Genomic DNA, 15,988 nt, shown 5'->3' on the forward strand with positions numbered 1-15,988 from the left:
TTCTTTTATTTGTGATCACGTCTTATGCAGCGGATGATTTATGAGAAAAATAAAAATTCGCAATATAATCGTTAATTTATGATCACTTTGTCAACCTGCGGTGCAATAAAATTTCTCAAGAGCTATAGGAAGATGACAATTTTACGATAGTTGACTACTTAAGATCGCCTGTAGATAGGTTTCCCGTTATGGTGAGAGTAAAGCGGTTTGCAGTGCGCGAGGCGCCAGCTACAGATACGCTGGCGCCAATTATGATACTTTAAACGCCATTTATGTCACTTAAAAAGCTAATTTTAAAGTAATTAAAATATTTTCTACTTCTTTTTCCACTTTCATAACAATTTTGTTATCTCATTAAAATTAGAACTATCAGAATGGTGAAAATGATCAATTCATAATTTTTCATAGAAATTTGATAAATTTGCAACGTCGGATTTTTGAAGATTTGAGTACTTTTTTTGTAAAATATTAAGTTGATGTGTATATTCCGTCCGCTTCTTGGTTCATCCGAGTAAACTATCAACGTTGCAATAAATATAATAAATGCTTTTTTAATGATAAATCTGAAGATATTTACAAAAGAGGCACATCGTGCCAGCACATGGATGGATGTTGTAAACCAAGTTTATGAAAGACTTACTTTGACGGACAAAACTTATGTAACAACTTGGCATATGCGTAGACAAAGTATATTCTTTCGTATACCTCTCGAATTTGGTTTCTTTGATACAAGTCTCATATTTCACCTGTCGGTAGATCTGGTACTAATATTAAAATTTATAAAACTAAAATTATTGCTAATAGTTTAGCCCGCGTTTACGTAAGAATCGTTTATTGCCTAATTTTTTGAGAAACGCGTCTAACGAATTTGCCATAGAGCACATAGTCATCTGGGAATATTTAGGTGCGTCATCATGAGAAATTTTCCTTCGTGCGCAACGCGAGATTGCTGGAGAAATGGGTGACGGAATGAGGGACGCTAAAATTTCGTAAATCTGTTCCGTTGCGGTGATACACGCGAGGTCTTTCGTAAAAACGTGAACGACCTTCGGTACTGATTCGAGATATTGAAAGGAGGAGAGACTCATCTCGTTAGTGACGGGTCTGCCGTCCGACAAGATGCACTTGTTCTTACGCGTTCGATCGCCACGTTATATATCTTCGCTGTGCCACGAACATCGGTTTACATTGCAGAAGCTGATACGGATCTTTCTGCTTGATTGAACAAGTTTGAAGAACTATTGTCAAGGTAAAGTTGAAAAATGTCTAAACGCTTTCATCCATTCTTAGTTTTTGATCTTACTGTAAAATATCATTCCACTTTTGAGAACTACTGTCAAGGAATGACTGAAAATTGTTTCGATATAAAGGATTTTCTTAAATTTTACTATTCTTGAAACAATTACGGAATTTTGAAAATTCTCGTCCTGATAAGATTGACAGCTTGTTATATTTAACTCTTTCTAATTCGAAAAATTTTTAATACGATTCAACTAGCGACTTTGATACACCTGTATAATGAAATCTTTCGAAACGAAGGATTTTGATTTGAGAAGAAAAGGGTTATAAATGAGTGTAGATTTTTTTATACAATAGCTTGCTTCCGTTTGTTGCTTTTCGTCGATTATAATAAGATACGATTTTCACACGATGTCGCTTTTGCAGTGCTAATGAAGTGCAAGGGATTAACAGATTTTCACTAAAAGTCATAGTGCTGTGAGCTTATAATTAGTGCAACTGAATGCAGAATTTGTCAAATTATTCACTCAGTAATCGCTTTGTATTTGCTTATCAAATATTAGCGTATTTTTCAATGCCATAATTGGTGATTTTCTATTTATCAAATCGCTTCCATTTAATTTTTAAAACGAACTATCACTGTTATCGACATACTGTATTAATATGTAAATGAAAGTGATATTTTTCAATTTTCCTGTTTCCTTCGCATTTTCATTCATTATAGAAAATAGTTATACCGAATTCCTAGACATGTATCGAGGTCAAAACACCTGTGATCACTGTTTCGTGAGCGATTACGAGAACGTTATGTAAGAATAGATTTGACCACGCTTTATTATACAACTCGATAGCCGAAATACCATATGGGTAAAATTTATGCGAAGAACTGAAATCTTTTTTCGTGGCAAACACGTTGTTTCATAATGTTGTTGGCCCATATCTATAAATCAAGAATCGTTTTGATAACCAGTCGATGTTTCTTCAATTAGTAAGAAAAGATGCATCAATAAACGACTCAGAAGCTACGTTAGTCAAAAATTATATAATAATCAAAAAAGTAAAAAAAATTGTGATTTTTAAAAATATCTAAAATATCTAAAAAATAGTAGTTTTTAAAATTTATCTTAGAATTTATTACTCTTATTTACCACACTGATCGATTCTATAGATTGAAAAATAGGAGGAAAGCAATGTTGTTATGAACATATTACTTAACGCTTTGAATGCTTATCTATTATTCATAGGCACTATTTACATATTTAGTAGAATTTAGTAGTATTATTTGTTTCAGAATTCACTGTAGTATTATTTATGTTAATTATAAATAAACCTACAGAAGTAAGTCAATTGTGGACTGCATACGTATATGCAAATTCATATTGAAACTCGTAATTAAAGAATAGGAGATACTATTACGAGTTACACGTTAGATATTATTACGAACATTATCCTTTGGATTCTTATCTCTTCGATTATATGTTTGGTGCGTTTTATACACCGTTTCGTTTCAAATTTCTCATAGATTTCTAAACATTCAGAATCCACTTGCTTCGTGTACCTGTGTCACGAAACTGAGAAATTTACGAAAGTAAGGAACTGATCGCATATAATTAAATTTTCTGAGAGACTCAAATATACCGACATATGAGTGACACGATAAATTGCATACTTATTTTTTCACGTTGCACCTTCGTGTTACTATATTCGGCTGCTGCAAAAGACACCAGACTTCAGTTCGTGACCAGCGTCCCAATGTTCTCTATATCGAACTCGATTCCCGTAACTTCAACACCACGTGCAACACTTGTAATTCACTTCGAGTTTCGTGGTTTTTTCCTATTGTGATTAGAAAATTATATTAGCCATTTCCTGTACACTTCCAGGTACGTAACAGGATAACAAGGAATTGCATAAGGGTTCGTGAACGAAGACGGTCAGGATTGCGCAATAAATATTTGTACGCAGCAAATAAAAGTAAGTAGATAGTTTATCTGCAATGGTATGTTAACTTGGACCAGTGAAGAAAAGTTACAGGGGTATTTCCTGTACTTTTGAAAAGGGAGAGTTTTGTTGATCTTGTTGTTTCGAATCGACGCTCTTGAAAAATGAAGTTTAAGAATTCAGGGTTACTTTCTATGATTGCAGCGAAAGATGTCTAGCGTAATTCAGTGACTGTCTGTCATTTAATTCGTTCGACTTAATCTCCTAAAAAATTAGGTTAGACAATCTAAAAAAATGTTTTTGTTACATACAGTAAAAATAGGAATGAATTTTGGCGTAATTAGACTACAGATATTTATGCAAATTGATATTTTTAGAAACACGATTAAAGAATTAGAAGCTAAGTACACATTTGTTTCGACCAGTAAATGTATTATAATTACAAAATAAAGATTAGAAAACAATCGATAAATAATGTAACGAGTACTATACCTCGAATGCTTTATCTTTGAATTTTGAATAAACATAATTGAGTAATTATACGAATCGATTAAGATACAAAGCACAATTACGTTCCGTGATTCCATAATTCATTGACACTATTTCCTCGATTATCGAAACAATATCGCTTTTCTCCGATACGTTACGATATTTGTACCTTTGCTAGTCCGCGAATCGTAAACGTCGCCCGTAAAATGGCGGGCGATCGTAAAACTAATTTCCATATAACCTCAAACTCCGAGTCTAATTTACTCCAAATTTTTGTCAATTCCACGCATGCTGAGAACCGCTGACTCATAACAGGTGGAAACCGCGTTGCGTAACGCATGTACATATATAGATCCTTGGATACATAAGAGAGATTTAAAGCAAACGTTAAAACGCTTGCTTACATAAAATTTGGAACGATAATCTATCTTGAAAACAAAGCTTTATACGAAAAAATTTCGATTTACTTTTGCGCAAGGAACTATTTGACGTAAAATGATAGAGTTACGAAAGAGAACTTTATGGTATACACCTTGTAACTTGTTGACTTACTTTCATCATTAGTTATCAATTATTGTGCAGAAAAGTTGTAAAATCCCGAAAATTTATAACCGCCAGTATGGAAATATACAAAATTTTGGCAATTTCGATACTATTTCGCAGTTTATTTCCCATTCTAAACGTTTCGTTTCCTAGTACGGTGAAAGAAAGACGCGTGACAACTAGACCGTGGAAGGAATAATTTGACTGGAAATTGCATCGTATCCGCCCTCCTCCAACATTTTCTTCCGCTAGTCTGTTAACTCTGGCGTTCTTTTTTTAAAACTCGAACTCTTAACTTACGGTAAATAATTCACGACCCGAATCAAATATAGATCACTCGTCAGAATCTCACAATTCAAAAAAAACACTGAAAAGTGCAACCAACTATAATGGTAAAAACGCGAAACTTCATCAGTGGTAATGTTCGAAAATAATTACGTCCGCGTGGATTCCATTATCGACGGTAAGAAAGTGCATCGCGGGCATAATAAAAATGAAGTAACACGTCGAGCGAGGCATTTACCATCGATTTATGTTCAAGGAAACACGTGGTCGCGCGACGGCCAAGAGTGAAAGTGAAACATGATCTGTGATCCACGTGCTTCTGATGCTCGAGCGGGGCTAACCTACAAGTACCGTATCGACTGAACCTCGGACAGCACGTTTCTGCTCCAGCGTGTCAATCGTTCCAGTGAAAGAAATTTCGTAATCGCGAACGAAAAGTGGCGGATAATTCGACGTGTGTGATTGAGGGGCATCAAGCATCATTGAACGAATGCCAACTCGAAGGATCGAAGTGGACGCGAGACAGTGGACTCTAATAGAACCACCATCGAGATTCTTTGTGTTTGCTTTGTTCCATTATTTCCTCGATATATGGCAGATTTGAAATCGGAATTGCAGATTTCAGAGGAAGAAAGGATTCGGTCAATATTGGGAGAATTTGAGGAGTAATCCCTTAAAGTTGATTACATCGACTAAAGTTGATTTCAACGATTCGGTTTATCGACCGAGTCCTTTCGCGCGATCGCATAATCGACAACGCGATAACTCGTGCAACTTCTGTAGAAAGTCGACCGTCCGGTTTAATCGTGATCACGGCAAAAAGGAAAAAAGATCGAGGAGCAACCTTCAGAAATTTCAGAAACTGTCAGAGACCCAGTCAACCATCCATAGCGTTGTGTGTAGAAATATATTGTTGACTATACGTATTAGGACATCTGTTGATATTTAGTATAAATTCAGTATTTTCAAGTGCTTTTATTTTCCAGTTACTTTATTGAAAATCTGTTATGTCATTCGCGTCATGTTACGGTCAATAAGCTCGAATAAATGTAACGATTATGTGTGCTAATACTTTTGATCGACGATGCAAGTACAAACATTTCTGACAATTCGATGAAATTGAAATTAATGTTTGTTTATACGTTTTAGTTACATTGTTGAAACAGCTATATAATTAAATATATTCTATATAAGTGCAGTATAATGATATTAATTTGGAAACGAATTATACAAATTACATTAGAATGTCTCTATTTGTATGCTCGCCATCTATATTTGTCCTCGGCTGCCATTTACATGTCTGCAAATCAGTCAAACAAAAAAATTACTCAAAAAATACTCTTCCTGTTCGAACATAATTTCCGTGAAAGGAAGTTGTCCACTTCGTTATGATAATTACAACCATCTTACTGGAAGGTTATTACTTACAATTGAACGACATATATAAGTATAATCACTCGCGTAATTTAGATGCACCGACGTTGCTTCATAACCATTACGACGATCATAAGGTACTACGATCTCGAACCAATTACTCGCTCGATCAACGAACAGTGTTCCGATTTCACTTAGCCCAGGTGTATGTTATGATTATATAACTGATTTTAGACTTCCTTAATCATTCCATACATCGACCCGTTACAAAATATAAAGTCCAGAGTGTAAACGATTAGAAACGATCGAGAGCAACGAATGTTCGAGAAACGTTAAAAAACTTGACGGCCTCGCGTTCAATTTCAACAAAAATAGACATTCTCCAACTATCTCGCGCTAATGTTAACGAAGAAATAAATCGGAATGATAAGAACAAACAAGAAATACCTATTGGTTAAACGGTTCTTTCATTGGCGCGGAACAACAAAGAACGATGTCTGTTGCATCATATTCGAAATTCGTTGGTCAATTGATTTCGAAACTGTCGAAATATCGCTGCTAGTGAATTCCCTGCACGCGTCAACTCGAGGTTGCGTCGAAATGGAGCACAAGGGGAAGTATCTAACCAAGGAGTCACGAAAAGCCAAATTCCGATCGTCGTTGGACAGTCACGCCCGATCTGGCACGAAGGTTACAACCGTTTCATCGTCGAATCGAATCTCACTCGTTTAATCGATCAAATAAAACACATAACCGTTGTTCGATCGCATTTACCGGTATCTTCGGGAGTGCAAGAAAGACTGGAAAGTGCAAGAAGTGAAAGTGCGAGGAAGGTTCACGGGCATTCGGTATTTCTGAAATTTTCCACCGACTTCAGACACAAAGCTTCGCATTCCGTTTTCACGCGTTAATTCTCAACGAGGTTCATGCGTGACTCATAATCGTACGTTTCAGTAAAAACATCGCGTACGATTTCCCGCGTTTCTTAAAGACGTATCCCCCGTTTGTTAATCGATAGTACTTTTTAAATTGAATCCAATCGTATTACGAATACGAATTGCTTGGTTAGTCGTATTATTGCTATTTTCCTGGCGACCATTCGTGCCACGCTTACGTGATGAGAATCACGCGACCGATGGAGATTCGAGTTTTTAACGGCTCGTGTAAATAGCCAACCTGTTCTGGCAGTCGCGGTTTCATCGCTTTTCCGATTCTTTTTCTTCTTCACGAAAGTTTCGTGGCTTAAGTGAAACGTCGAATCGATTCTCCTCGCGTGACACCCAACGAGTTCTTCGCGAAGAAAGTACGTGGCGTAATTTCGCGGAGAAGTTGTTCCGAGTCTGTCTACAGAGTGTACCTTAAAACGAAATTTACATTTTTGATAGCCTGGATACGTGTTGCGGATGAATCATTCACAGTGAATATGAAAGGTGAATGGAGTATTTATTAATTCATTGATTGAACTCGTTTCACTGGTTTTCGAAGTGTTAGAATTAACATTCCCTTTACAGTTAATTACATGGCAAAACAATGTTACCTGAACGGCTGTGTATTTGTTACTGAATGACATTAGTAGCGTCAGTGTCGCTTCGGCACGAATCGTATCGATATCGTTCATTCGATTCATCAAAAGTAAAGATCGATTCTACTTCGTTCATTGATCGCTTTGGATATCGATTTTGGATGAAATACAGATGAAAACGATCTTTACTTCTTTCGCTGTAAACGAATCATCCACGATACGTATTTGAAGCGTGCAATCTAGATTTGCCTTTAGATATCTTCCACGTGTAAATTCTGTGACCGATTAACAGCGTTTAATTGCAGATGCAGGCGTCGTCGATGAATTTATTGGCAGCCGGCTTATCGCTATTTTGCTTCGTGCATCCCCTCCATGGCGACCCTCAAGGATTCTATTCGACGAATTATGAGCCCTACAATCCTGCATTTCACATATCAGACCCGGTGCACCGTGTTGCACAATTTCCTGAACGATACGATTCTTCGAGCACTGGGAAATTTTTACCACGCGTGGCACAGTATACATCTGAGGCCACTCCAGAAAAAGATCAGTTTGAAAAACCTTTGCTCCTGCTGAGTTACTCTAAAGGAATGACAGAAACGGTGCAGCCAGGAGTATATAACAGGTATAGTGATTTTGGATCGGATGATCGTGAAGAGAAAGCGAAAGAAGATAGAATAAACGTTGAAGATGAAGATAAAAAGAGTGACTTGGATGAGGAGGCGATTATAGAAAAGATGAGGATTCTAGATCGACTGTTGTCTGAGGATTCAGGTGAAAAAGATTTTGATACGAATGTAATTGGAGACAAGATCATCTCGGAAGAATCGAAGAGGGTTGTCAGAGAAGTGAAGAATAAGAAGCCGGGATTGTTTTGGTCCTTGGCAAAAATCACGTTCGAGGTAAGGCATTTTCTGTCTACATATGTATAGTGTATAGTGGTTAGACTATGGATATTTGAATTTTTCAGAAGACAAATTTATCGACGCCACTTTTTGTTAATTTCACAATATTATCCAAATGTATGATTAGTATTTAACTTCTTCAAAAGTAGACGGTCCAGAAATAGAATAAATGTATATTTATCAGGAGAATGAAAACAAATGATCGTAAATCTGAAAGAAAATTAAAAACGATAATTTACGTCACGCATCGTTGCTTTCTTTCGTTTCTCAATTTACGAAGTTGATCGATATCGATCGATTTATGATAGACAAAGTATACTTGTGTAAGAGTCTATTCTTCATCCAATGGTCACGACAAGTTCCGAGTTTCCCTTCAGGATAAAATCGTACGCAAGGAGATTTTAATAGATCGGCGATGACATCATGGTAAATCCACATAACCGGACCATTCAAGTTGCCTGGTATGCGGATGTGCATTTTCCCCTCCCTCTGTTACAAGGAAGAAAAAAGGATAATGTACACTTAACTGCGTATGGTCAGTGAAAGTGCGGGTGAGATTGCGCAGATGACCACGATAGCTAGTGACTCGAAGTTACGTAACTGTCGAGTGTCGAAGGTTTGATCGTTGGGCGTGAGAGAGTTTAGAGGTGGCAAGCAGTCCAATGCACAATGGATTGAACCTGTAAAACCATGAATTGTATTCACAGCGCTACCATTTATACGTTATTCGTTTATGCGTTATTTTAAACCATATATTCCGATTCTGACAGTATTTTTTTACTAGAAGGGAGAATTGTCTTTCTTCTCAAGTATATATGTTTGTTTCGTTGCACGGAAAAATTCTAATCTGGATCATTAAGCAGCGAAACAACAAGCTGAAAGATAATTCGCTAAATAATGAGTTAGGTTTTATATTTACTAGTAACAAAAGCTGAATTGTAAAAAAAATTCCGAATGCTTGCAGGCAATCAGCGACACGACATCAGCGATCAAGGAGATCGCCACCATCATCAATAACAGCATCGCTCCTGATTCGGCTACTGCTAGTACCCTAATGAAAGAATCCCTAAAGGATGCAGATTCATCGAACATGACCAACGTCAACGGAACAGAAACAACGACATCAATACCCACGACCACGCCCTTTGTCTTAACTAGACAAGCGCTACAGAGTTTAATCAGGCGAAACGTCTTGGGGCTCGTTAAACTCTTTAATATCGAATGGAAAGACGCATTAAACGTAAGACGATTCTTTCAAGTCCTTCCAATTTGATTCTGATTCTAATGATCGATTTATCCAGCCATTTGACCTATTCATATTTTGTCTGTACATTTTCCAGCAATCGGAAACAAACGTGAAAGAGTTCCAGAGGGATCTAGGAAACCAAATAGGCAGTTTCTTTCGTGACAGAAGGGACACTTAAAACGACTGATTGCATTAGGACATTTCTTATTTGATAAAATTCCTTCGATAGTGTACATCCTCCAAGCATGTAGCCAAAGATCGAACATAAGTTTAACCGACTAGTAGTACGTGTAAAAGACCGTTTCTTTTTATAATTCGAATTAAAGAGTTGAAAGCGAAAGCGAAGATATTTCAAATTGCCATAAAATCAACTCCAATACTATTTCCAATAGTGCGTCTCGTAAAAGAGCCAAGGACAAACGAGGCTGTTTCAAAACGCACAAAAGATCATAGGTGTTTATGCTGGCTCAAGTTACGTCACTTTCAAAGATCATCGTCCGATATTTATGTAACGCGGTCCTACACGACCTACGCGCTCTCGTATTTGTACGCAGGTAATCAGTGAAACAGGGTTTAACAGTTCTCTTGTATAAAAATCAGACGAAAATTCGAGAAGAGGTAAGTAGAAAGCACGTTTGCCTGAATTCGATTGGTTGACACGCGGCGTGGGACCACTGGATTCGCCCTTATATGTGAATCAACCAGACGGATCAAGAACTACACGATCAGTGCTATTCCATGGATCACGAACAGTAAATCTGTTTACACTAATTGTAAGTAATATTCTTGAAACGTTTCTTTGAACGTAGTTTCTCTGAACGTATTTTTACATATTCACGACTGATAATTTCGTTGGCATACTAAAACAACGTGTTACGAGGTTCATTAAAGGTTAATTAAAACAGGAAGAATTCAAAGTCTGCTTTCATACATACATATGTATATTGACTTTATATCGCTCATTATCTTTTATTGGAAATAATATACAGAGGTATATAAAAGTTCCCACTCAAACAAGTTCTTTTTACTCAGCTTTAAAGATTTTAAATAATATTATGTAAATACATAACAGTATTTACTTCTTGCTTCTCTTTTTTTTTACAATATTGGTTAAAATTTGTTTAAATAATATAAAGTGAATACATTACACACATTAGAAATTCATACACATTACAATAACATTTTCTTAAATTGTATAAAGTAAAATATGATGTACGTAACGAGAAATTTTTATTCACCATTGTAAGATGATGATCTTTCATCAGACTTTCATTAACTTTCTTCAGAATCATTTACAATTGCTTCGCATAATTCTATCTTTCAGCGTAAAAAGAAATAATAATTCATCAGCTGTCCTTAATGCGTTTTGGTCGTAATTTTCGTTTGATCGTCGAACTTCTGTGAGTATTTAGCTGTTGCATCTGTCTGTTCGTGTTCATACATGGGTTTACTGTTACTGTTACTGTTACTTTCATGTAAATAACTAATTCCGCTTACGTTGTTGCATGCGCGTAACACGATAGCTCGGTGAAAGAAGACAAAAAGGAGGGGCTAAATCGTGTGTAAGAAGATTACGTGGAATAGAAAGGACCACTGGTCAAAAGGTATTGGATCCGTGGAATCCTACATCGTGATTGGTTGATACCTCGCGTGGGATCTTGCAATCATCCTTATAGATTGGAGGATCGTCGACCTGTTCTGCAGTTTGCAGATCACGAAGATTCTTTGACGGTCGCATCAAAGTGTTAGAACAATGCTTGGGATAATCTGCGTTTTCAACGCTATCTTGTACGTGACAGCTTCGGAGACAGTAAGTTCTATGCTTATTTGCAACAATTTGTATCTTATTATTTTAACACGTTAAAACTTTCAGATCTGCTCAAATGATGGATTTTACATCGTTGTGTTTAGTATTATAAACGTACTGATTTTTTTCACACAAATCAATATTGGCTTTCCTTAGACTTATCTCTGTTGTCATGACATTATAGCGTAATTGCAATGAATGTGGTGAAGCTTAATCATTATCCGAGTATATATACAAAAAATGTTGGTATCTCAAATATTTTGGATCTTCGATAATAAAATTCAGATCATTCAAGAAACATTGAATCGCAAGAAGAGTTTTACTCGATAATACTAAAAAGAAGTAACAATTCTCTTGAGACTCTTTCTCATTGGATCTTGACGCTCGATTCTTCAGCGAATTTTACAAAATTCTTCTGGTAAAGGCCTCACACACACAATACACATTTTTCACACGTACAGTCACATCTTCACATGCATTCTCTGAATCGCTCTTAATACAAAACCAATTATTTAAAGACCAATACAAAACATTCGTCGGCTCTTAATCATTTGTCATCTACGCGAATTCTCATTCACATGGTTTTTTATATTTGAATTCACGTATTAATAGATAAAGTAATAATAAAAGAATTTAACTTTCGATACTGTATAACTACTATAATTTGAACCTAAACTCGTTGATATTTTCAAATGAGGGAAGAACATTGATCTGTGAAATTTTTAATTTTCCGGTATGCGATATTAACGCAAATAGAAATGCAACAAAAGAACAATAACGCCTGTTCAGAAGGCACGTTGGCATTTGCATTAACACTTATCGAGCAGAAAATCGTTTGACGCTCTATATGTAGAAAAGAGAAAGTTACTATGTAGGCATAATAGCTGTTTAAAAGTAATTCAATGCACATTCCCGTACGGATAATTCTACCCGCATTTGCGACGTTATAACGTGTGGGATTAACTTTATCGTATCTTCCGTTTACAGCACAGTTCAAGTGTCAAAACATACTATTATAAGAACAGCTTTAGTGAATTAAAATGCTACAAAATTTCATCGAAAGTTAATTCCCCCTATACTGAGATGATTAAAAGTAGTTTTATTGTCGCTTTATATGTTGACAAATAAAAATGTCATTCTATAGTCATTATATATTATTTTCTTAAATAAAAATGGTCTAAACATGATATGGAGACCTGATAATTGAATTTAAATCTGTTATTTTAGGCGATCCTTCAACGAATGAAGCGTCAAAATGATCCGAGTGAAAGTGATCGTGTGATAGACAGTATTTTTAACGTGAGTATTATTTAATCTCTCTTAAGTTTCTCGGTGATCCAATAAAAATTGATTTTAACGCTTCAGATTCCAATTACGGCGATCAAGGAAACAGGAGCCGCGGTGCAAACTTTTAGCCCAGAAAATTCTAAGGCCATCGATAGTATTTTAAAGGTATATTTATATTCCGGTGACTTATATAACACGTACTCTTCGTAAATACTGTTTTCGTAAAAATCCCTAAAATATAGTTCTTTTCTTTTCTTTTTTTCTTTTTTACTTTCTTTAAACAAAACGAACTTTCGGTGTGCATACATACTTTTGGATATTCATCAAACAATAATATTCTGCTCTCGCGTAACACGCTCTCGATATGGCACAGTTCGAATTTTTGTGTTTTATCATGTTATCTATATATTATCCTAGCAATTTCTTTGAAATATAAATCTTTCTTTCTTTTTCATAGATCCCTGTTTCGACCTTAGAAGCTGTTGGGGCTCTAGTAAAACAAACGTCTGGGCAGAGACTCCAGAATGCCGAAGAGTTACAACGAATACGCCAAGAAAGAAGAGAGAGAATATTAGCTCAAAGGGAACGACAGAGATTCCAAAGAGAGCAACTTCAGCAACAACGTTTCAAACAGCAACAAATGAAGAGAAACGTTAAGAACAATAACAAAAATTCCTTTGGTTTAAACACCCTCTCCTTCCTGGTTAGTAATCATGGTATCTTAGGTAGTATTCAAGGTCCGTTTGGCGGGTACAGTGGAAATGGTGGTGGACATGGTGGTCATGGTAGTCATGGTGTTCATGGTGGTCATGGTGGTCATGGAAATCAAGGTACACATTTACTGGTATCGAGTATATATCTGTACTGCTTAACTAGGCAAAAGCGAAATCCCTGAAAAAAATTAATGAAAAAGGGAAAGACAAAGGTATATGTGCGATATCTTCAACTATTAATCGAACAATTGTAATAGGAGATTTTTACAAAAGGCGCGTCTTTCTGTCGTTAACGAATTTCTTAAAATCGAGATAATAAGAAAGAATAGTGAATTGTACGTTGATATGTGGGATTTCTCGTTTTAATCGTATGCCAAAACTTTTCTAAAATATCTTAAGGTACAAATTTTACGGAATTGATAGAGAATATATTGTGGAAAATTCTGCAAAGGAATTTTATTGCAGCTTCTAACGAGAATCATTATATAGAACCAGAGAATGGTGTGCCGCTTTTTTTACCGTTTATATATTTGTTTATAGGTTTTGAAAACTTCGTTTTTTTCTGAATCAAACAGTACAACTATAAAACTACAGATGGTTCATATAGAAATCTTTATAGGTACCCATGGAGGACAGGGCAGTACAGGTGGTTACGAAGTCCACGAAAACGTAGAAGAAGACACAAATTATTCCTGGCATGGGATCACCGCTGGGTTTGGTACGATTTCTGGCTCTCGACCAACTAGCGCGCATATTTCCATACAAAATAAAGTCGCCCCTAAAGATAAAAGACCAAACAAGTATTACGACGATTTTCGAATACAGAACAAAATTGCTCCGAATAAAGAAAATGGACTAGACTATGAAGATGATCCTCCACTGCAGAACAAGATTGCACCCAAAAGCAGCAGAATATCGTTTCAATCATAGAACAAATTCATCAAACAGTAAAATGAATTCAATCTTTTAGTTTTCTATCACGCGTAACATACGCTGCCAGTTATACTCGTACATAAGTATTAGGAATTAGGACATCTACTTGTAGTATTTATTGGAAAAATCAAATTTTACTTTGTCTAATATTTTATATTACAAGGCTCCTGTAACGCAATTGAAATGACAGATTTATAATAAGATAAGTAGAATATAGAATAACAACAATGAAATGCATTCGATTACCAAATGTCCTAATACCTACATACGTTCGTATGTATGTTTAGCAGTGCACGTTACTTTAAATGTTCTACCATTGTAAAGAGAAGTGACATCGAAGAAATGAATTTGATTTTCTAAATTTTCATGACGTATTGTATAACATATATATACTTTTATATATCACACGCTCGATAACACTTGGCCGATAAGTATGTGAGTCACATTGCATCGTTTATGTAGATAACGAATGACAAAATGTCGCTGTTTATGTCGATAATTGGCGAACGAACGACAATGACTCGTTAGATTTTCACGGCAGCTGCGCTGTTTCACCCACGAATTTCGAAGTCACGTATGTACCACGAAAGACTCCATGGCTACTACATGGAATGTTAAACGAGTCAATCCTGCGATACGGAAAACATTTCGAATGTAACACGTCCTATGAATAACGAAAAGATGCGAGGATAAGCAAACAACCCGTGTATCCATTGTGTATTCGAATAAAATTCAACTTCATTTTGTACATAATTGATATTCCACTGCATGGATCCTCGTTATAAGATAAATATTAAACGAAGGAAAATGAATCTCAGTATCTGATAATAGTCGGATTTAATGAATAATCGCGTGACCGGTAGTCTGGTTTTTTATTTATATGGCTCGGGCGTCATAAGCATATAAATGCATGTAAAATAATAATCAGTCCACGCGTTAACGTTAAATCGTTTTCCAGTTATCGATGTATTAGCATATGTATAAATACAGCGTTGGCAAGGTTGAATGATTCACTTGATCGGTTTCGTTTGTAATTTATCACATCTATTCGAAGGAATCAGTATCAGAAATTGAAAAAGTATTTCTAAGTAGCATAGGAAAGATTTTTAAGCCTTTTGTACTAAACTGTGAATTAAATACCAATCATTGACATTCTAAAAAGTATTACAAGTTGGCGTTGACAACGATTATGCTGGTTTCGAAAACGGAAGTTCGTCCAATTACAAGATTGAATCTTGAAGTTTGAACCGTAACTTTGGATTTTTATAAACCACCTTATTATTCAAACAAATAAGGAGAATTCTAAAATATCTTCTGACATTAGAATACTATTAGTCATGTAATTTTATGTTCTTAGATATTTATTCGAGGAATTATGTTTACGTTTGATTCAACTTTGATCTGCGATATTAATGTCTAGTTTTCCTGCATCTCGTTATATTTTTAATTGAGATCTTTTTAGCGTCATCCATCTATCTGGTCAAAAAAATAATCATTTATAAAAACCTTTGCTTCTTCTTCATTTATGTGTTGAGTCATTTTAGCGGAAATTTCTCCATCACACAAGTGCATAGTTATTTCACGATTGCAGCATTCCCTTTCATTAAATTGTGAAGAAATTACGAATTCCTTAACCATGAACACGTTAATTGGTAATTTATTTTCGACGTAAAACAATGAAAATTTCCAACGCTAAACTAAAAG

At 35.7% G+C, this 15,988-nt stretch overlaps 2 protein-coding genes across 10 annotated transcripts; both read left to right on the forward strand.

Moving 5' to 3' along the window:
* Positions 1–1,083: 1,083 nt before the first annotated feature.
* On the forward strand, positions 1,084–9,884 carry LOC126868576 (uncharacterized). Of its 8 annotated transcripts, XM_050624185.1 has the most exons (5): positions 1,084–1,249; positions 3,123–3,213; positions 7,699–8,295; positions 9,263–9,538; positions 9,639–9,884. In XM_050624185.1, exons 3-5 carry the CDS (start codon positions 7,699–7,701, stop codon positions 9,720–9,722), a joined length of 957 nt encoding a protein of 318 aa, XP_050480142.1. In that variant the 5' UTR covers positions 1,084–1,249; positions 3,123–3,213; the 3' UTR covers positions 9,723–9,884. The 8 variants fall into 8 exon arrangements, with proteins under 8 accessions (XP_050480142.1, XP_050480144.1, XP_050480141.1 ...); XM_050624187.1 differs by lacking the exon at positions 3,123–3,213 and having other exon boundaries at positions 1,088–1,249; XM_050624184.1 differs by lacking the exons at positions 1,084–1,249; positions 3,123–3,213 and adding an exon at positions 5,709–6,074.
* A 142-nt stretch (positions 9,885–10,026) lies between these two features.
* Positions 10,027–14,625, forward strand: LOC126868579 (uncharacterized). Of its 2 annotated transcripts, none has more exons than XM_050624193.1 (5): positions 10,027–11,769; positions 12,579–12,650; positions 12,717–12,803; positions 13,096–13,468; positions 13,971–14,625. In XM_050624193.1, the coding sequence occupies exons 2-5, from the start codon at positions 12,594–12,596 to the stop codon at positions 14,279–14,281; spliced, it is 828 nt and encodes a 275-aa protein (XP_050480150.1). In that variant the 5' UTR covers positions 10,027–11,769; positions 12,579–12,593; the 3' UTR covers positions 14,282–14,625. The 2 variants fall into 2 exon arrangements, with proteins under 2 accessions (XP_050480150.1, XP_050480149.1); XM_050624192.1 differs by having other exon boundaries at positions 10,027–11,354.
* The last annotated feature ends 1,363 nt before the right edge of the window (positions 14,626–15,988 follow it).

The sequence above is a fragment of the Bombus huntii genome, chromosome 8 (genome assembly GCF_024542735.1).
Source record: "Bombus huntii isolate Logan2020A chromosome 8, iyBomHunt1.1, whole genome shotgun sequence".
Lineage (NCBI taxonomy): Eukaryota > Metazoa > Arthropoda > Insecta > Hymenoptera > Apidae > Bombus > Bombus huntii.